General features: G+C 32.9%; 3 protein-coding genes across 4 annotated transcripts; 1 reads left to right on the top strand and 2 right to left on the bottom strand.

Annotated features, from left to right (window-relative positions):
• Positions 1-895: 895 nt before the first annotated feature.
• LOC127093284 (acid phosphatase 1) lies at positions 896-2193 on the top strand. Its single transcript, XM_051032195.1, has 3 exons — positions 896-1477; positions 1586-1795; positions 1879-2193. The coding sequence occupies exons 1-3, from the start codon at positions 1101-1103 to the stop codon at positions 2054-2056; spliced, it is 765 nt and encodes a 254-aa protein (XP_050888152.1). The 5' UTR covers positions 896-1100; the 3' UTR covers positions 2057-2193.
• Positions 2194-2634: 441 nt separating this feature from the next.
• Positions 2635-3706, bottom strand: LOC127093285 (uncharacterized protein At5g64816). Of its 2 annotated transcripts, none has more exons than XM_051032196.1 (2): positions 3583-3706; positions 2635-3223 (listed from the first exon to the last, which is right to left on the bottom strand). In XM_051032196.1, exon 2 carries the CDS (start codon positions 3167-3169, stop codon positions 2795-2797), a length of 375 nt encoding a protein of 124 aa, XP_050888153.1. In that variant the 5' UTR covers positions 3170-3223; positions 3583-3706; the 3' UTR covers positions 2635-2794. The 2 variants fall into 2 exon arrangements, with proteins under 2 accessions (XP_050888153.1, XP_050888154.1); XM_051032197.1 differs by lacking the exon at positions 3583-3706 and adding an exon at positions 3405-3558.
• Positions 3707-10341: 6635 nt separating this feature from the next.
• LOC127096814 (peroxygenase) lies at positions 10342-11859 on the bottom strand. The gene is made up of 6 exons (XM_051035351.1): positions 11638-11859; positions 11405-11554; positions 11227-11312; positions 11052-11146; positions 10827-10952; positions 10342-10742 (listed from the first exon to the last, which is right to left on the bottom strand). Exons 1-6 carry the CDS (start codon positions 11744-11746, stop codon positions 10583-10585), a joined length of 726 nt encoding a protein of 241 aa, XP_050891308.1. The 5' UTR covers positions 11747-11859; the 3' UTR covers positions 10342-10582.
• Between the last annotated feature and the right edge of the window lie 11319 nt (positions 11860-23178).

The raw sequence follows: 23178 nt of genomic DNA, 5'->3' as shown, positions 1-23178 counted from the left end.
TTAACAAAACCTGATTTTTTATTTTCTTTCGTATTTTTTCAAATATTTGAAAAAAATTATATAAAATCATAATTTGTAATTCAAAAGTCTATGATTTTATACGGATTATTTGAAAAATTCGGTATAAAATTTTTAATTTATACCAGATTTTAAAAAAATATATATAGAACCAATTTTTGAAAATAAATTATGATTATATATTTGATTTTAAAAAACATATGTAAAATCAATGTTTTTATACCTATTTTTTTAAAAAAATCGATAAATATAAAAAAAAAACTAAAAGAAAAAACTCAAAAATCAAGAATTTTGTAAAATTCGATATGTTAATCCAAAAATTTGAAAAACCACAGTTTTTTCATAATTCCAATTTATTAAAGATATTTTAGTAAAATTGTAAGAACAAAATCTTTGAAAACACCCAAAAACTTGTAAAACCATTTGAGATCTATAATATGACTTGTTAAGTTTGCATATAAAATCCTTTTGTTTTCTTCACTATTTTAAATATACTTTTTATTTCAATGTTTCTTTCAAAAGTTGCATTTCCATGAACCATTGCTTTGTTTATGTGGGTGTGTATTGAACTCAGTTCACTGGCAACTCTATTGTATTAATGATTTTTTGGTGGCTAACTATGATATTAATGATTTAGTAATAAATAATTTCAATACATTTTGAAAATTTTATTATACCTACGGTGAATTAAAAAGAAAAAACACTGTCATATATAATCTGGTTCTCATATTTTAATTGAAATAAACAAATTTAGAACATATGGTTATGTTGTGATTCAACAGATAAACCTATCTGTGATCTGTGACAGGAAAATGCAAGCATGTTAATTTTGTCATATTATATGCTAGTAATTAGAAGCATCTTTCACAACAATAAAGAATTCTATTTAAATTTAAGATTTTTGGTTTTGTCAACCATGACAGCATGGTGATGATGGTGCACATGAACGTCTGTAGCACTATGTGCCCTAAGACCCATGTGATGTGACCTGGATCTACTGAACACCAAAAAAAAAGGAATATTAGGGTCCATTTATTCCCAGTATTCTCCATATTATTACATGTTTTTTTGGTCAAGAAAGAATGGAGAGATCACTTGTTTGCTGTTTAGTCTTCATATGTTTTTTGGTTCCTGTAACAGTTGTTGCAGACTGGAACATATTAAATCAGAAGACGCGCAATGGACTGAAGATCAGTTTGAAGAATTATTGCGAGAGTTGGAGAATGAATGTCGAGCTGCATAATATTCGAGACTTCCAGGTTGTGCCCGAAGAATGCACTGATTACATTGGTAAATATGTCAGATCTACTCAATACAGTGTGGACTCAGAAAGGACGACTGAAGAATGTTTGGTTTATTTTAGTACTAGCTGCAATCTGAAGAAAGATGGTCAAGATGCTTGGATTTTCGACATTGATGATACTCTTCTTTCTACAGTTCCTTTCTACAAGAATAATCTGTATGGATTGTTTAGAATCCATCTTAGTTCTAATAATCGTTTTATGTTAGTAACTGTTCACTGCTGATTTGATATTGTTTAATCTGATGAGGCTTTTATTGACAATAGGGGAAAGAAAATTAACGTGACGGCTTTGGAGGAATGGATGAGCAAGGGTAAAGCCCCGGCCCTTGATTACTCATTGAGGCTCTTCAATGAGATCAAATCAAGAGGAATTCAGATCATTTTGATTTCTGGGAGAAGGGAGTATCTCAGATCAGCAACAATTGATAACCTTGTCAATGTCGGTTACCATGGGTGGACGAGTCTTATTTTACGGTTAGTAAGACCCAACTCTTACTCTCTTTATCTATCTAACTGATTCTAATAACCAAACTAAAATCCCTTTCCTTCCATTGCAGAGATCCTGCTAATGAATTGGCGTCAGTGGCGGAATACAAGTCGCAAGTGAGAAAACAGTTAACTAGTAATGGTTATCGCGTTTGGGGAATCTTAGGTGACCAATTCAGTAGCTTTGAGGGGAATCCTAGCGGTATAAGAGCATTCAAACTTCCAAATCCAATGTACTATGTTGCCTAAGTTATCATCTACCGTAACAGTATTACTTCTATATATATGAAATACTACATTGAGGGACAAATGCTTGTACTTGTTAGATGTTTTAAGAAGTGTTGCCTGGTGAATAAGCACTGAATGAATGAATCTATTATTTGCAAGTCAATTTTCTTCTTCGACCACCATGCTTAGATTTTGATATTCTTCAAACACGGCCTCATACACTCTAGAACAAGTTTATCTTTGATCAAATCCTCTCAAAACTAGAAATCCAATATTCACTCGAGAAGAAAAGAACTTTAATACCTTATCACTAAGCTGACGACAAAATAAAATGATATCTGTCTAAGAACTCTCGAGAAAGTGCTGATGCTAAGCTAAACATCCACCCATTTCGGGTGTCTTCTAGCTTTCTAGTTACTACATTAGCTTTTCATTATAAGTGCCGAGTCCAGGGGTGTACAATGAACTATATACTCGATCTTAGTTTTTAAAAACATAACCCGGCGATAGCAGACTCAAATCCCCCCGAGTTAGTTCTACTAAATAAAGTATTCATCCACATAACACAATTTAAAAACTGAAAATTGACACCATAAAAGTAATACACAAACAACTCCTAACTTTTCAGTAGCGCGTGTGATAATCGTTTATAATAAATTTGGATTCAGGAGTTGGCAGCGTAATGAGCCGAAACATTAACCAACATAACAAAACTCAAAACATAAAGTACACATTCCATCGCCTAAATGCAACTAACTTCTAAGATTGAGACGACAGTTTAACACATTCACTCTGGCATCTCCTAAGACATATGTCATTCCAACTAGGTACTTGATGTTGGTTAACACAGACAGTGCGGGCACAAGCATCAGCACATGCATCAAGGTCAGACACACCACAAACAGTAACACAAGTATCAGGAACGGGATCTTTTGAGAAAGAACCAACCTTTTTCAACATCCTCTTTGAAGTACAGACCTTTTCGCAGACGAAAATCTCATCGGAATTCATTTCTCTTCCCCTTGCGCTCGCTAATCTCTGCTCTTTCGCATTCTTTTTCTTCACTCTAAAAGCTTGTCCTGCAATAACCACAGGGATGGCTGCCCCCAAAAGTGACCACCAAATTTCCCCCATTTTTCTGATAAAATCTACAATACTTCAACAACCGCTCTAGTAATTCACACGATGCTGCACCACACAATGTAAACAAAACAAACAACCCAATTACATAATTTCAACTTTGAATCACAGCAACAAACAACACAAGTTCATGTAATGTAATTGAAAAATAAGAATTACTAGAAAGTTAGAACATAAATTACATAACAAAATGAAGAAACAAAAAACAGTTTAAAAAATGGATAATTACAAACAGCGGAACCCAATTCTTGATTGAATCGTAATAATGAGAGATAGTGAATTGTATATTTTAAAATAAATTAGAAATTCTGATTGAATAATAAATGAGTAGAAATGAAAAAGATGAAGTAAGAGAATGGTGAGAAAGGAGTTAAGAAGAAAGAAGAAGGGATGGAAGTGATGCTAACCAGCGGGTAGGAGGACAGTGACGGAGGAAGACAGAACGGTATCATCGATGTGTTTTAAGTTATATTCGAATGTATTTTTTTTATTTTAATTTAAATATATATCAAAATTTCCTTTCAAAACTTTTCAAAAATCAACTCGAAAATAAATTCTAAAATTTGATTTAATACCTATTCAATATTTAATATTAGATATTATGTCATTTAAAAAAAAATATAGTTTACGATAAATTAAAAATTAAAATAGATTTTTTTAATGGTATTAACACCAAAGCAATTCATAAATATCTAAAATTTACAAATAAAGAAAAACGATTTTATTTTCTAAAGTTTAAAATTAAATTTAAAAGAAAAATATATATTTAGATCGTAAAATATTTTTATATCGTCAATCAGGGATATCTTACTAAGTTTCATTTTTAATTTTAAAATATTAATATTGTATGAATAAATGTTATAATTTTATTAAAGAATATTATAAAATTAGTTTATACTTTTAATATACTGATTTTAATCTCTAAACTTAAATGTTTTTAAATTTAATTTAAATATAATATAATTTTTATAATAACAAATAATAATATATTTAAAAGAAGGTGAAAATCACTAAAAGAGATCATAAAGTATAACATATACCGGCTAAAGATGAGAAAAAGGAGAAAATAAATATAATAAATAATTTATTAAAAATTAAAAAGTATAAATATATTTTTGGTCCCTAATTTGAATTTTAAATCCGATTTTTCGATCCTCTTCCACACTTTTACATACGTGTCCATTTCATTTATATTATATTTTTTATTTTTTATTTTGAATAATTATATTCAAAACTATTTTAAATTTCAAAATTAAATAATTAACATTTTTTCATATTTTTTATGAATAAATTATTAACTAAATTAATTAAACAATTTCAAAGAAAATTTATGGCCTAGAGGCCCACATATCTATATCAATCCCATTTATTAAATTATTAGTCCAAATATAATTAAAACTATTTTAAATTTTAGAATTAAATAATTATTTTTTTTTATATTTTTTTGAATAAATTATGCCCAAAGGCCCACATATCGATATCAATCTAATTTACTAATAACTTAGTTTAAATATATTTTAAATTATTTTAAATTTTAGAATTAAATAATTAACTTTTTTCATATTTTTATGGATAAATTATTAACTAAATTAAAATAAAATTATCTCATACCCCATCAATTATCCCTCTATCCCTATATTATAATCTTTTAGATCAAAATATCCTCATATAAATAGACTGAAATTTTTATTTTTTATTTCACTTTCGCTTCAAGACTTCCGGAGCATCACTTTCGCTGTTTCAAACCGAAATTCATAGAGTAAGTCTTCCAGTTCACAATTAACATACCAGAACTCTTCTTAAAAGACTTCTGGTTCGCTCTAGATTTCAAATGTTGAATCGGAACTCTTCTTAAAAGACTTTCAATTTTCAAACTTTGAACCGAAACTCTTCTTAAAAGACTCTCTTATGTGCGCGTGCTCAACTTCGTAAAAATATTTTTGAAAAGAAGCTTTAATGTTGTCATCTATATTGTTTCTCAAATCTGCTTTAACTTCCAATGAGCAGATTCAACCCTAAAAATAATACATATTCAAAATATTAAAAATATCACACATAAAAAAATACATAGTAAATAATATACTCCCTCCGCCTCATAAAAAGTGTCTTATTTGCATTTTTTTTCTGTCTCAAAATAATTGTCCTTTTACAATATCAATGCAATAGTTATTATTATTTTTCCACTATCATACCCCTATTTATTAACTTTCACTTTATCCAACCATTATTTTAACTATAATTAATAGGGGTATTTTAGTAAATGATATTAATTTATCATCAAAATCAACACATCCAATCATTTTCTTAAGAACCGTGAATTGTTCAAATAGGATATTTTTTATGAGACGGATGGAGTAACACATACCGATTAGTCGTCGTGTTACCCAAATGTAGCACTCGATTAATCCATGCTCAAACAATATTTGTCCGAGTGACATTCTCTGGATCTCAATCTTACAAGGAAAATAATATATGCCTAGGTGGTACATGTCTCTTTATCAAATTAACGACATACTCCTTGTCATCCGTGGTCAACATATCAACAAATGAACGATCTTCTAATCTATCATGTAAATCATGGTTATCGACCCCACATTTTACATCAATCTTCTAGTCAGACCCATCTTTCGTTGTAGTCGACTTGATTTTAAATGAGCATCCACATTTTTTTGTCGCATTTTGGGTTCCACTATTAGTATCCTTGTATTTCTCACATTTACCATAACCAAATATTAATTTGTTACTTCTCCCTCTCTTGTCTGTTTCACTATCTAAACGAGTGATAATAACGGTTACTTTATTATGGATTTCAACATCTTAATCCTCCTGATCACATCTTCTCGTGTACCAAATCTTTGAGTAGTTGAATAAGCACCAGAAATATCTACACATATTTGGAAAAAAAAATTCATACCTGCACAATAAAAAATTATCAAAAAAGAAAATTAACAATGCAAACGGGAAGACTTCATAGAAGAGTTCCAGAACACAAAAATAACACCGAAAATCTTTAGGAAAGAGTTCCGGAATATATTGGTGTATTAACTGAAACACATATGTTAAGTGTTCAGGAACACTACTTTTTTTAAACTAAATCGGAAATCTTCAAGTAAGTCTTCCGGAACACATTTCACATTAAATCGGATGTCTTACACAAAGTGTTTCGGTTAAGAAAAAAAACATATCGGAAGTCTTTTACAATATCTTTCGGTACGAGACTGAATAGTACAATTTTCGGAAATCTCAATTTAATGGTTAAAAGTGAAATGATAAATTAATTAAAAACAAATAAAGATAAAATTGACATTTAAAATATATATATATATATATATATATATATATATATATATATATATATATATATATATATATATATATATATATATATATATATATATATATATGGGTATGAGGTAAAAAAATTAAATTAATTAAAAAATTTCAAAATAAAATTTATGGTTCAGAGGCCCACATATCTATATCCATTCAATTTACTAAATTATTAATTTAAATATGTTAATCCTTTATAACACTAACACTTGCAAATAAATCGATGTGGAATTTGCAATTTATAGATACAAATCAGGATTTTGTTTCTGATAGCAGAAGAATGTGTGTTGGTTAAGTGGTTTTGTTGTATCAGTATTAATAACTTTGGAGTGAGAAAAGAAGATGGGTATTATCCAGATGGATAATCAACATTTCCAAGATGATGATGATGTTCCACTTACTGATCAAGAACTTGTCACCTTTTATCTTCGAAGGAAACTTGACAAGAAACCTATTTCTATTGATCTCATCAAACAAATTGATATCTACAAGTATGATCCTTGGGATCTTCCAAGTATGTATTCACTTTAATCATAGTACTTTTTTTCTTTTCATACGAGATGGAGTCACTATTGAAAAAACAAGACTATGGTTGCCATCTAATTAACACAAGCTAGAAGGAAAAATATAGCATAACATTTACAGACATATATTCTATGCAGAATCTAGTGTACATGGAGCAGAAAAATAAGGTTACTTCTTTTGCAAAAGAAGGAGAAAATATAGCAACAACATTAGCCAGTAAGTATAATACATGCTACTTTTGCAAAATAAATTACCACCAACACAAATCTAGCTCGTGCTTAGAATGATACTGATATGGCTCATGAAGCAGTAAGTATAATACATGCTACTTTTCGATTATGTAGATATGTGAAAGAAAATTTTCATATTAAACAGACATATGGCCTAATGATTTTCTATATGGCATGCAGGAAATTTGAACATTGTGTAGAACTTTCAAAAGAAATGTATCACAAAGTTATTACAGAGCCTTTGTTTCTAAAGGTGTTAGAAACCTTCGGCACCATAGTCCATTCTCAAATTATTATTGAGAATATGTTGTGCTTCCATTAAGTAATAAGATGGTGAGTAATATTGAGATGATGAAATAAGGTTCAAATTTGATGCAAATGACTCAATAACAAGAACATATGGTTACACAAAGAATAAACATTGAAAAATAAATTAAACCTACAATGGTTTATTAAAAAATGGAATTGATTTTTATAAAATATAGTAAACCCATTCTTTTCAACATGAAACACATGAGAGAGAAAGTGATCTGTCAGATTTTTATGGTCCAAAAATATTTAATTTTAAAAAATTTAATTAATTAATTAATTTATAAAAACACTTCCAATCAGATTTTGTGTTTATGTTGAGAATAGGGATGCAGTCATGGATAACACATGTTTAGTCATGGATAACACATGTTTCCAAATGTTAAATGAATATGATTCTCATTTCAAAAGTTAACTCAAAGAATAAAGTTGGCCAAACACATTTATACATTCAACACACGGACAACTTAAATGGTGTGAGACTCCAAAAACAACTTTAATACTCATTAGAACCGTCTTTGAGGGTATGTAATGTGAGCTATAACACAAGATCTCAAATTTTCTTCAGTTAAATTGTTGGTAAATAGGTCTCATAATATATCTGTCATGATTAAACCATGATTAAATAGGACACTTAGTTGTTTTGTCATAGTTGAATCCTATCTAATCAATATTGGGCCTTCAAATACTTAAGACAACCCTGATACCCACCATCATGCCTAGCGTGAGTCTGAGTTCAATTTCCACATTCCATTAATATGAAAATAGATGAGAAAAAGTGGATAGGATTTCAATAGGAATAAAATAAAAGCATATGAAAGACAATTTTAATTATAATTATAATAAAAAAACTCATTACATATTATCTAATATTTTTCTTCAAACTCATGGTGAATTAATATGAAGGATCTAAGAGTTTGTCAATCAAGAGATGAAAATGTTTAATAAAATGTGTTTTTATGTACAAGTCTGCAATATGCAATGAGGAAGAAACAAACGACAATGTAATTGTGGTTATGTTCAAGATGGTGACGTGTGAAGTGATGATCAATACTAATATGTTTGAAACATTCATGAAAGACCTAATTGTTGGAAATTTGAATGACATTCTTGTTATCAAAATACATGGAGTTGGTTTAGAAATAGGAACAATCATATCATAAAGTAATTAACGCAATCAAACTATTTAAGTAGTGGTGAATGTCATAGCAAGATGCTCAATTTATATAGAAGAGTGAGAGACAATGTTTTAGTTTTTTACTTTTCCAAGATATGAGAGAATCATCAAGAAAGATACAAAATTATACGGCGGACTTTCGATCAATAGAGTCATAATCCAAATCAGCATATAAGTAAACATGTAACTCGAAGGAGAATATGAGATATATTTGTCCAATGTTATAGTAGTTGGAGAAACGATAAATTAACTGGCAACATGCATTGCATAATAAATATCAAGTCTAATAGTAATATACACCAAAATTTCAAGCAAAGTGTAATATAAAATAGGATCTGATAGAAAATATTTAACTCTAGAAGATTATTTATTGTCTGAGTATTAGAGAGATGAGACTACTCAAGAATGCTTACAATGTGCATGGATTGAAAGAGAAGATAACATCTAGTAGAGTAGGAAACGTTATCTTCCAAGAATTATTGAAGATTTCCTAAATCCTTCATCTCAAATCTTTTAACTAGTTGTTATTTCAAGTCATTAATCTCATCAACATCATCACATGCAATAATCATGTGATTAACAAATAAATATAAGATCGAAATCCAATAGATGTAATCACAACATAAAACTTACACATTATATACATTTTTTTGTAACTTACACATTGCCTTCAAATTAGAAGAAACACTTGATAGAGGTTCCATATAAAATCCTTCCAAAAAAAATCACCATTTAAAAAGCATTTTTAAAACCCATTTAAAAAATTCATTGGCGAAGGAATGCGGTAGTAATATGAGTACAAATTGTAATCATTTTGGTCTTCTTCATAATCTATAATATCATAAAAAACCGACATAATAGTTCAAAAACACTTTAGAAGAATAATTGTCTAAAGCAAGACAATAACATGTTAGAAATAAAAGAAAAAAAAACACAATAATTTTTTATCCAATTAATCGATTTACTCTAGAAGCTATTTGATGTACTATATTTTCAAGAACTATTACAAGAGATTACAAAAGATTTACCCAAGTTTTCAAGAACAACACATATTCTCTATCCCAAAAGTCGGAGTCAACAAACATGGTGCACATGGTGCCAGAGCGACACTGTAGTCATAGGCAAGGTAGCAGAATGGTAGAGCACTGCGGCTGGCGATCGGGCAGGGGGGCCGATGTGCACGCGATTTATTTCGAACACCAGAATTGCGATATAATCCCTATCAAATTTATAAAAACTTTTGATATGAATCCCTATCAAATTTATAAAAAATTTAAAAATATCTAGTAAATTAGAGAGTTGTTAAATATTTATTGTCTTTATGTTATCTTTTTCTCTGCCAAATTAGATCAAGTTCTCATCATCCTATAATAGATCATTTGATCAAACATCCTATAATAGATCTGCCAAATTAAATTTGAGAAAATCATATGTGTGGGTACGAGTATAAGTTGATTTCCCTAGTCAAAAGATGAAGAACTTGTTCATATGTGCTGCTTGTGAAAGGAGCTGCTTGTGAAAGGAGTTTCAATTGAAGGATTGAAGTTTAGGGATTAAAGATCATAATTCACACCACTAAATCTTGCAAACAAAACTTAAAAACCTCATAGTTTTATTCTCTATAATGTAAAATTTTTAGTCTTTTTTAATGTTGGAAGAACAAAATACAAACAGAACAAACAAAGTAGCAGTATTCACATAATATATACCAGAACAGTCCCATGGTGGTATACCTTAATGGATAAATCCCAGACCTTAAGTTCCTATAACAACTTTTATTCATTTTTTATTACATCATAATTCACACCACTAAAGTCTCTCACAGTAGATTCAATTTCAACCCATCTTGGCTTCATCTTTATTTGAAGCATTCATTTTAGCACAGTATTCAAATAAGCTACCATCATAACATCTTCTAACAGCTTCTTTAGCCAAAAAACCACCTTCATCCTTAGCAATATAATACAGAACACCCCATTCCAATTTACCTGCAAACCTGCAAACATTCATCATCCATATATGTCAGCTATTCATCCTATTGATCATCATAGTTGAACCCAAAAAAAACTCAGAAATTCACCAGCCAAATGGATCTAATGCATTTCTGTTTCCCTCAGTCATGTTCCAAATCTCTCCAAGTGTCAACTTGTCAGGTTCAGTTTGAGCATACTTGCTAAATATGTTTTCAAGATTTGCTGGTACATAACTGCATGCATGTTTATGAAGTTCATACTAAAAATATATATAGTTACAATTAATTAACACATGTTATAATAATTATTGTATTGAGCTTTGACTCACTCACCGTCCTTCTGTGTCATAGACACCAGAATCACTTCCATGTTTTGCTCTATGCATGTTGTGTATGTAAATAGGAAACAGAAGTGAAGGAAACCAGTGCTGTAAAAGTTACGATTCTTTATCAAAGCTTACCATTTGAAATGAATATATATTTTTTAAGAATAATGAATAGAACTCACAGGTTGAGTTGGATAACTCATTGAAAGATTGATGGTCATAGCCATAATAGCTGATAGAATCACATTAAATCCAAGAGCACGAAACCCTGAAAATTTTTCTTAAGATGATCAAGAATTATTCATCTCTTTGGAACTTGAAACTAGACTCAGTTTGAACAATAAAAGTGATGTTACTTACCCATGTAAGTTTCCCAAGGGTAAATGATTCCATTACCATCTTGATCAAAAAAAGCACAATGCTGTTGAAGAACAGTCATGTTGTGGTGCTTGTGGCCTGGTGTTCCATTTGGGTGGCTTGTATCAGGAGCTGTCAATGCTCTAGCCATGTCTGAGAGAAAGTCGGATGCATTAAAACAGATATAGATAGTTTGTGTTACACAAAAATGTATGAATAAAATAACTGAAACTTACATGGCTTTGGAAGAGTAGTTTCCAAATCGGTTCTAACCTTTCTCTGAGTAGAAACAGGTGCATTAAGAGCCTCAGTTATCATTGAGTCTCTCTCAATCTCCACAGCCATTTTGATTGATGTTTGTTTATCTTTAACTAAGCTTGCTCACTCTGATATGATTGATATCTTCTCAATGTTTCTATATATATATATGCACGCACCTAAGTTGCACTTGATGTTTTTTTTAGGGAAAACAAGTATGTACATATAAAAGGTGAGTGAGAGGCAGAAAGAAAAATAGATGGAGACAGTAGGAAGAGCCAGCAATGATAGACATGTTACGTGGCGTGCATGCAAGAGTGCAAGAGTTTGCTAGTTCGTATTGTGTCAAGTTAGGAGGTGATACTTGTCGTCTGTGGATTTACACGAGATATTTACATATGTCAAATTCAAATGGAATATTGCATATTTTTGTATATGTTTTCATATTTTCTTTTAAACAAAAAAAAAATGAATAATTAACCGACAAAAAAAATGTTATTCTTACTACACGGTTGATTACTACGTTGAACAATAAAATATAATAATAAAAATTATTTTCTTTTATTAAATTAATATAATTAATAACTCTATAATTTTATTATTTAATAATTTATATTTTATTAATCAATTTTATTTTATCATTGAAAATTATTTCTAATATTCAAATATTTATTAATCAAGTTCATAATTTTATTAATCAATTTTTATATTAATTTTATTAATTTTATTTTATTATTAATTATTTTAAAGATCTAAGCCTACATTATTTTATTAATCAACTTTTTATATTTTATTAACTAAGTTCAATTTATTATTAAAAATTATTGTTCATGTACTGTTCACGAAGCATTGTGCACGATCATTCTTCACGCGAATAATATTGTTCATAGACATTATTCATGCATTGTTCATTATCACCACCGTATTTGTGAACATATTGTGAACATGAAATATAACATACGTGTAATGGAGGGTGTATGAATAACATAGCCGTTAACTAATATCATGTGATATAAGTAAAAATAGGTATTGTGTTATCATGCCACACTTAGAATGAAACAATTAGAAAAGAAATTGTATAACACAGGGTGATGCGATTTAGAAAATTCTTCCTACTATCCCTCAAATTATACCGGACAAATCCCTGTACTTTCATATTGATCAAACTGTCCCTAACTTAAATGAAAATTCCGAACAGAATTTTCGATAAGCTTAACAAAATTTCTACATTTTAAATTTTCGGTATACCGAATATTTTAAATTTTCCGTTTGTTTCATTAATTTCCGGAAATTTGAAATTTACCTGTGGTTATCGGAAATTTCAACCTAAATGAAATTTCCGGTAGGGTTATTTTTTTATTTTTTAGATGTTCAGGATTTTGTCGACAGTTTTGGATGGTTGTGATTGCACCGACAATTTTGTGTGGTCCAGAGTAAATGTAAAATTGTATAAATAAGAGATCACATGTTTGATAAAAACATCTCAAAAATGTCTCTTCATTAATTTTTGATTAAGGAAGAAGTGTACTTTAACGTAGCTTCACCTCCCGTAGAGTTTCAGCTTCTGGATGATACTACGTCAATCGTCAGCCTGACATCCAAGTTGAATGAATTATTGTCTGATACTGAAACTAGGAAGGTGAGAAAAATTGAGTTTCGTAAAGATTGGATTGATACTAGCAGGTGGGTGAAACACAACCTTATTGAGTTGAAGACAAGCAGTGATGTGAAGGAAATGTGGACATCATTTCGTCGTAGGATAACAAAAGGGTCGATCGAGTTAGATGATAGGCTTTTAAAATCTGTTGACGATATAATGGAGATGTTGAAATGTCCAGATGACAGTGTTTAGGTTTTTCTTATTTATTATTTTTTTTCTTAAGTTGTGTTTAAGTTAATGTTTATGTTGCATCTATGTTTCAGTTAATGTTGATGTTTAAGTTATGTCAGCAAAAATATTATGTAATAAAAAGTTATGATGAAAAAGTCTTAATAGTATACAAATAATACATAATATATGAAATCCATGATATGCAAAGATATCTAAATAGGTCAACCACATGCTATGTCTGCAGCCTGAGATAATCCAGTATAAACCTCGTCATTTGGGTTTACCAAACCCATGAGGTTATCCATAATAATTGCAATCATATTGAGGCGTTGATGGGCATCAACATCAACTGCAGAAGGCGACAGTAGTACGTCATCAATATACCTCATCACCAGAAGGCCCCGCATCAGTAATAGGTGGGATAATGTGACAGTGTGATATAGTGAGGTGCCACTCTAAGTTACCATCCTCACACTGCGATGGGTGTTGAACCATAATTGCTCGATCTCTAATGGCACTGCCGGAGCTTATGAAGTTACTCTAAAACCATCAATCAATGCATGTAGATGGTATATCTGGAACTGGTTGTGAGATACTCTAAACATAACCATACTATCGCAGACATCTCTCAGGCAAGTGTCTAGCAACCATGGTCTCCCACCGCATATAACCTGAATATAATAATGACTCATCGAACTCACTGTGGATTTTATGACCAGTGTATGATGTCCAGATGACATCATCTACAGTCAGCGCACCGAGCCTCTTCCTGTACTTAGTAACACCACTAAGATGTGTCTGAATGGTCTTCCATCTCTTCGCCCATTGAGACCCCGTTGGGCAATGTTGCACCCTCTTGTCACGGCCGCTATATGTAGCATGTATGCCCTAGCAGCAACCTCATAAATCCTAGCCGATACAAGCTCGCTGTACATCTTCCGAAGCCAAGAGATACAAAGATGTGTGCCTCTGTTGACGCCAAACTGCTCCTGCACCTCCGCCTCAGACACTCCCAAATCTCGTGCAATAGTCTGACATGCAAGAGACATGCTAAGTACGGGATTCGTCCAGAATCTTCCACTGATGGAGAGATGGAACAGTGAGGAGACATCATCCAAAGTGATAGCCATCTCCCCAAACGGAAGATGAAATGAAGATGTCTTCTTGTGCCATCTCTCAACAAAAGCACTAAATAGTGGAGCGTCAAGAATGGTGAGGGAGCAGTGGCCAAAATCAACCAACTGGAGGTCCTGTATAATCCAGATGACCTGCTCAAGCATCGGAATCTTCGGGAAGTCTTTCATCTTCGACCTGTGCAATGTCTCTTTCAATGTGGGACTCTTCTGTGACAAACAAATATAAGCAAATTAACATTTAGCTTTTATGACACAATAATAAACAAAATGACGTAAACATAAAAGACATATACCTCTCCCTGCCATAGTCATAACGCCACATGGTCAGCATACTCCGTAAGAACTAACTGGCCAATGGATCCTCTAGGGAATCCTCCATAAGTGTGCACAGAGGGCTTGGTCGAAGGAGTTGTAACCTCCGTGTCAGCAGTAACAAATGGGACCGAATCAGCAACATGAGCATCTGGTTGGACCACCCGAGCAACCTCCCCCGAACCAGCCTCCTCAACTACAACAATCGGATCTACAACCTTCTCAACCACCGGATCAACCACCTAATCAGCCACTCCATCAGCAGCAACAACATCTAGCACCACCTCATCTCTAGGTTGCTCTACTGACCATATCGATCGACGTTGAGTGCTACGAGGTGTCCGAAACTGACCATGCTCTGCCAACCGCTTCTGGTGTGAATCGGTTGAGTCCACTCGTCCAACCCATATCTAGGAAGACTCGGCCTTAACATCCCTGGCAGTCGTAGCCTGATATACCTCTCGATCAACATCTCTATCTACAAGAGTGTCGTCTCTGTCTTTGTATTTCACTGCAAAAGAAGGAAAAAATATGTATTAGCAACTCATAATTCCAGTATAAAACAAATTTTTGGTACATATCGGAAATTTCAAAAAATTTGGTATAAATTCTCATGGTATATTTACCGAAATTTTTTGAATTTCCGGTACAAAACCACATTTTTATAACTTTCGGAAATCACAGAATTTCTAGTATATTCAATGGGATTTTGTACCGGAAGTATTGAAATTCCCGGTAAACATTTCATGAAAACATCGGAAATTTTGGAATTTTCAATACAAAATATCAAATTTTTTGGAATTTCCGGTACAAAATACCAGAAATTTTGAAAAAATCCGTATAAATATTCACTGTTTTTGAAAATTCCGGTACTTGCTCCAAATTTCTGGTATCGTCCCAGCAATTTCAAACTCACGCCTCTGCATTGTAAATATCAAAAAAATTTAAAATGATTTTAAAAGGATAATGTCGTCTTTTCATACGCGATGAGAATGTCAGGTCTAAGTGGGGGTGTCAAATTAAATGCTCGTGATTTAAATACAAAGATATCAATGTTGTAAAACGAGAAAGTTTGGTCAAGCTTGCAAATGAGTTTGAAAAATCAACCGTCATAGCAAACATTGAAATATGTTCCAAAGTGCAGCATGTCCAATAATTTGCAAGAATTCATTCATACCTTGTTATCAATGGGGTAAATAGGAACCATTATATAATCAATATTCATTTTCCTATGAGAAAAAAGAAACATAAAATAAAGTAGACATAAGATGATATTGATTTTAAAACCATTAAATAGTACCTCGTGACTAAAATAGTGAAAAACTACTTTAAATATCTTGTCTTCAACTTCAACAAACCTAAAAAAAATAAAAACACATAAAGATAGACATACAACATATGTTTGAAGTCATCCTAAGTTCAATTAGTAGGATTCTAGATTAGTTTACCAAAAAATTGCATGAGGATTCACGAAATCAAACTCCAATGAAAAATTAATGAGGTAATATCAATGTTAAGATAAAAGAATACACTTAAAAGGACATTGTTCAATCACATTTGTTCAGAAACACACATAAATCAATCCCTAAAGAATTCATACCCAGACAAAAATTTACATGTTTTCATGTTTGTCTATGAAACCACTTCTTAAAAGATGTTGACTTTACTATAATTTTTCTTTCTAAATGAAACAAAATCCAACAGAGTAAATTAGCATTAAGAAAAGAGAAATTAAAAAAAAAAAAGTGACACCGATCTTTCTGATTTTCCCGTACGAAAGATTTTGTCAGATTGCACAAACTTTTAGTGGCGGGGTAGAGTGGTGTATTACAAGATAAAATTTATTGTTTATCATATTAAATGTGTGATTTAATATAATTGTCAATGTCATGGTAATCTACGGGATCACACATATAAGAACAAATTGATGAGATAAAATAAATGAGTGAATTTTATTTAATTGTGTGGTTTTGCAATGCACTAGCACTAATTAGATAAATATGGTACACCGCAAGATACAATGTAAATGCAACGTGGGACACTGTAAAGTACGGTGTACTTAAGTAAAATATGAAACAGTGTAAGATACAATGTGCTTAAGTGAAATATAGTGCACCGTAAAGTTTGGTGTGCTTAGTGGGTTTGTTCAACTTGTAATCCACACAAGCGGATTTATAAATAGAACTCATGTGCTAAACTATTTGTTATTTGACCAAATTTGATTTGTGAAACCCTAACTTCACTTTCTCTCTCTCAAAGTCTTTATTCGTAGCAACTAGCAATGTATGTTAGAAAAAATAAATGCATAAAGAAAAAGAGGAATACAATAGCAATACACGAATTTAAAGTGGAAACTCCAAAACTTGAGAAAAAACCACAATCATTGTCAAATGTCAACCAGAGAATAACACTATGTGAAAATTGTTATAACACATAGACTACCCTCAACTACCCCAAGACTCCAATACACCCATACTCTTTAAATCAAATATTTAACTACTACTCACAACACTCTAACATAAGCGTATAAAAGAAAATATAAAAAGTCAAATACAAGTTTAAAGTGTTTTTGACGGATACATCTTGTAACAAAGAACTTGAATCATTTATATAATTTTAAACTTCCTTTTTCTTTATAAAACTAAGCGATTTGGAATTTCTTCAACATGTATATTTTAAACCAACTTCAATACTATATTTGTGTGCACAGTGTAGAGATGTTATTCTTTGTTCGGAGCTCGTGATCATTCTCTAAATTATGCTTCTATGGTTTATCTCCAATTTCTGTTGTGTTTTATATCACAATTTTTTTTCATTAGGTATTATTCAAGAGGTGCAAATGTTGGAAGATCAGAAAGATTGGGAGGAAGGACACTAAATTCTTCACATATATGTGGAGACAAATTCCAAGAAACCTCAAAGCCTAAATCAATAAAATCATAATCTCAAACTAAAGGATCCAAAAGAGAGGTTTAAATCAATGAAATCATAATCTCAAACTAAAGGATCCAAAAGAGAGGTTCTTCATCCATTATTGGCTTAACAGTTAATGGCTTAACAGTTGTTCATGAAACTCTTTAATATTCAACTCAATATTTAGATTAAGGATTCATAAATCACCTAACACCTGATCCATCCAATATCAATACAAAACAAGCTTACAATGGTGATCATAAAATCCAAATGGAAAATGGTTCATCCCATATCACATACCGGTAACTCATCCTTTTAATTGCCTAATCCCAATAACCATTACTTATTCATATTTATTACATGTCCCACTATATTTCCAATAATTTTACAAGTGTATCCGAATTTGCCAAAAACAACAATGTTTATTATGAGCTTCATGCTAATAAATGTTTTGTAAAATATCATGTTATTAATGATCATTTTCTAGTAAGAAAGATTAGGAATGGATTGTATTCCTTTGACTTTATAAACATACAAAACCCTTGATATGTTGCATCTTTTTCTCATAATTTTGGTTGTTATATATAATTTTGTCAAAACAATTGATAACAATTTGAGTTCCTTCTCATATGAACTCTATTAATAATAGTAAAAATTACTTGCACTTCATTAATGCTTATTTTAAATATAATTGGATATACCTTTTGCAACCCAAATATCAAAATTTATCTTGTTTTATTAATTTTAAAACAATAATTAAAAATCAACTTGAACTTAAAATCAAGTCTCTCCAAACTGAGGATGGTAAGAAATACACTGTCTTCTTCAAACCTCTTACTGATAGTAAAGTTATTCTTACCCTCATAACCAATGCATTTATGCCCTTACATTATTGGATTGAAGCCTTCAAAATAATTTTATACATTATTAGCAGATTACTAACTCCTAAATTTTGAAATGTGTCTCTGTTAAGGATAAACACATATTATTCACATTAAAGAAGATCAAACCCAAGCAAACATGTGCTGGCAATGCATATCCATATAGCTGTCAAAGTATATCAGGAAATTGTATCATAATTGTATTTTAAAATAGGATCTCTATTATAGGAAATTATAGACTAGACAATTATAGGTAATTAGTATACAGATTCTTGTACTCTTATATATATATGTACATCATTACAAGAAAAATACACAACAAAATTCCTTTCTTCACATGGTATCAGTTTTTCTCTGGTTAATATCCCTCAGTTTGTGTTTATCATCCTGTTTCAATCCTTCTTCATCGACTCACTCACTCACTCACATCATCATGTCCGACGTTCCACCACCCAGCATCCCAACCCCTTCACAAAACCCTCCGATCCATGACCAATCCGCCACCACCTCCAACATTGATCCCTGCGTCGTTCATCATTCCGACAACCCTGCAACTATCCTTGTTACACCTTTGCTCACAGTCGACAACTATGGTTCATGGAGCCGAGCCGTAACAATGGCACTTCGCGCCAAAAACAAATTCGGGTTTGTCGATGGAACCCTAACCTGTCCAAAGAAGGCCGATGATATCTCTAAGTGGCGCCGCTGCAACGATATGGTTGCAAGCTGGATTCTCAACTCGGTTTCAACCGAGATTCGCCCTAGCATTCTCTATGCTGAAACAGCGGCACAAATCTGGACCGATCTCAAGGAGCGTTTATCTCAGTCCAACGCTCCGAAAATCTATCAATTGAAACAATCTATCTCTTCCCTAAAACAAGAGGGCATGTCTATATCTCTGTATTTTACTCAGTTGAAATCTCTCTGGGATGAACTCCATTCCATCGCACCTACCAAACCGTGCATCTGCGGTAATGCCAAGAGTACCATTGATCAACAAAATCAGGATCGGGCCATGGAATTTCTTCAGGGCGTCCATGACCGATTCTCGGCCGTCCGCAGCCAAATTCTCCTTATGGATCCTTTTCCTTCAATTCAGCGTATTTATAACATCGTACGCCAGGAAGAGAAACAACAAGAGATTAATTTTCGACCCCTCCCTGCTGAGGAATCAGCAGCGCTTCAAGCTTCTAAAGTGCAGTATCGCACTCAAGGCAAACGACAACGTCCATACTGTGAGCATTGCAATAAGTATGGTCACACTATTGCTACTTGCTATCAGATTCATGGCTTTCCAAATAAGCCACCAAAGAAATCTGAACCACTCTCATCTACTTCCGCTAATCAACTCTCAAGCGCACAATACCAAAAACTCCTATCTCTCTTAGCCAAAGAGGACACCATGGGATCATCTGTGAATTTAGCAGGTACCGCCTTTACTTGTGTTCCTTTTTCTTGGATTATTGATTCTGGCGCTTCAAATCACATATGCACATCTCTTTCTTATTTTTCTTCATATTCACTTGTTCATAAAAATATACTTGTTCAATTACCCGACGGCTCTCACGCGTCCGTGAAACACATCGGCAATATTCATTGCTCGCCGTCACTTACACTCACGAATGTTTATCACATTCCATCCTTCAAATATAATCTATTATCTCTTTCACAATTAACAAAATCAATACATTGTGATATTATTTTCTCATCCTCTGGTTGCATATTTCAGGACCGAGCAACGAAGAAGACGATTGGTCGGGGTAGTGCTCGGAATGGACTCTTCTACCTGAATGAAGAACCACTATTAAATAAAGATGACAAGGATCACTATTGCCTTGACCATCCATCCAGTTCTTTTTTTAGTTCTAAGCAATGTAATAAGGCTGACCTATGGCACCTACGCCTCGGTCACCCATCTATTTCCCGCTTTCAATTTATTGTTAAGAACTCTCCAAATATTAATGCGAATAAAGATTTTGTTTGTGACGTTTGTCCGCGTGCAAAACAATCACGTTTACCTTTTTCTTCAAGAACATCATATTCATCTCATTGTTTTGAGTTAATTCATGTCGATATTTGGGGTCCATTCTCTACTCCATCACACAATGGATCACGATATTTTTTAACAATTGTCGACGATTATTCACGATGTACTTGGTTATATCTCATGCAACATAAATCTGAAACATTTACTACGCTAATTCATTTTTTTAATCAAATCAATCGCCAATTCAACACTAAAATTAATAAAATTAATTCCGGCGATGGGGGCATCTTTCTTCCCCAACTTCAAGCTATTCGTTCCGACAATGGTTCGGAGTTTTTGTCCAAACAAATCCAAACATGGTTTTATGATCATGGCATTATTCATCAACGCAGCTGCGTTGCAACCCCTCAACAAAATGGCGTTGTGGAGCGCAAGCATCGCCATCTTCTCGACGTCGCAAGAGCATTACGTTTCCAAGCGAAATTACCCCTTTCCTTTTGGGGTGAATGCGTACTCACTGCCGCTTATCTCATAAACAAACTTCCTACTCCCATCCTGAAATATAAATCTCCTCATCAAATTTTACTCGGTTCTCCTCCTTCATACTCATCACTTCGTGTGTTTGGATGTCTCTGTTTTGCCAAAAATATGAACATTCAACACAAATTCGATGAACGAGCCAAACCCGGTATTTTTGTCGGTTACCCTTTTAATCAAAAAGGATACCGCATCTACGATATGCACACTCGCAAAATATATGTCTCTCGCGATGTTCAATTTTTTGAAACCATGTTTCCATATCACGACCTTCAAACTCCTTCCATCGCTAACGACATAAGCATCAACACTCAAATCCTTGATTGTGAATTTGATGATTCCTCTTCCAACTTATCACCTGCATCAAGTATCTCTCCCGGCATTAGTCATCATGATGACACAATTGTGCCCATTCTCACTCCTCAGGATGATAACTCATCGAATATTCCATCCAATATTCCATCCATTCCTGTAGAAACTCCCCAACAACATTCACCTACAGCGATCAATCCTGCAGAACGTCGTTATCCTCAACGTCTTCGTACTCCTTCTGTTCGCCTCACGGACCACGTATGTGACATTAATAATGTCACATCACAGAGTGCCTTCCCATTAAAGAATTATTTCTCTTTATCCAATTTGAGCACTTCTCATCGAGCTCTTCTTGTTAATATCATTGAAAATAAAGAACCAACATCTTATTCTCAAGCTATCAAATCAGCTGAATGGCGTGACGCTATGGCTAAAGAAATCCACGCCCTTGAATCCAACAACACTTGGGTTTTATCTCCTCTCCCGAATGGCAAAACCGCCATAGGTTGTAAGTGGGTATACAAAACTAAATATCACTCTAATGGTACCGTTGAGCGATATAAGGCACGTTTAGTCGCCAAAGGCTACAATCAAGTACATGGTATTGACTACCATGAAACATTCGCACCGGTTGCCAAACTTGTCACGGTTCGACTACTTCTCTCCATTGCTGCCATTAAAAACTGGCCGTTACACCAACTTGATGTTAACAATGCTTTCCTACAAGGAGACCTTAATGAAGAAGTTTACATGAAATTACCACCTGGCTTCGCTCATAAAGGGAAACCATGTGTTTGCAAATTAAACAAATCCATCTATGGTCTCAAACAGGCATCCCGTCAATGGTTCTCAAAATTCTCCACCACCCTCATTCAAAAGGGTTTTCATCAATCCATCTCTGATTATAGTCTATTCACTTTCAAAAGTAATCATACGGCTATATTTGTACTCGTTTATGTAGATGACATCATCATCACTGGAAATAACGAAGATGCTATCTCCGACATCAAGAAATTTCTCGCCCAGGCCTTTTCCATCAAAGATCTTGGAAATCTTTCATACTTCTTAGGTATCGAAGTATCCCGTTCTAAAAAGGGAATATTCTTATGTCAAAGGAAATATACACTTGACATTTTATCCGACTCTGGTATGACTGGTTGCCGACCATCAGATTTTCCTATGGAGCAACACCTCCGTCTACGGCCCAATGAAGGAAGCCCTCTTCCTGATCCGACAATCTATCGTCGCCTCATTGGTCGTCTATTATATTTAACAGTGACACGGCCCGACATCCAATACGCTGTTAACACTCTCAGTCAATTCATGCAATCTCCATGTACAACTCATCTCGATGCGGCCACACGAGTTCTCCGATATCTTAAGGGGAGTGTCGGCAAAGGCTTATTTCTTTCGGCTTCTAGCTCCCTCAATTTAGTTGGATATGCCGACTCTGATTGGGCTGGTTGTCCTACTACTCGTCGCTCCACTACCGGCTATTTTACCATGATGGGCTCTAATCCTATATCATGGAAAACCAAGAAGCAACCAACAATTTCTCGTTCCTCTGCTGAAGCAGAATATCGTTCCCTTGCAACCTTATCTTCCGAGTT

The sequence above is a fragment of the Lathyrus oleraceus genome, chromosome 6 (assembly GCF_024323335.1).
Source record: "Lathyrus oleraceus cultivar Zhongwan6 chromosome 6, CAAS_Psat_ZW6_1.0, whole genome shotgun sequence".
Lineage (NCBI taxonomy): Eukaryota > Viridiplantae > Streptophyta > Magnoliopsida > Fabales > Fabaceae > Lathyrus > Lathyrus oleraceus.
The sequence above is the reverse complement of the archived record's forward strand: the minus strand, read 5'-3'. Positions and strand labels throughout refer to the sequence as shown.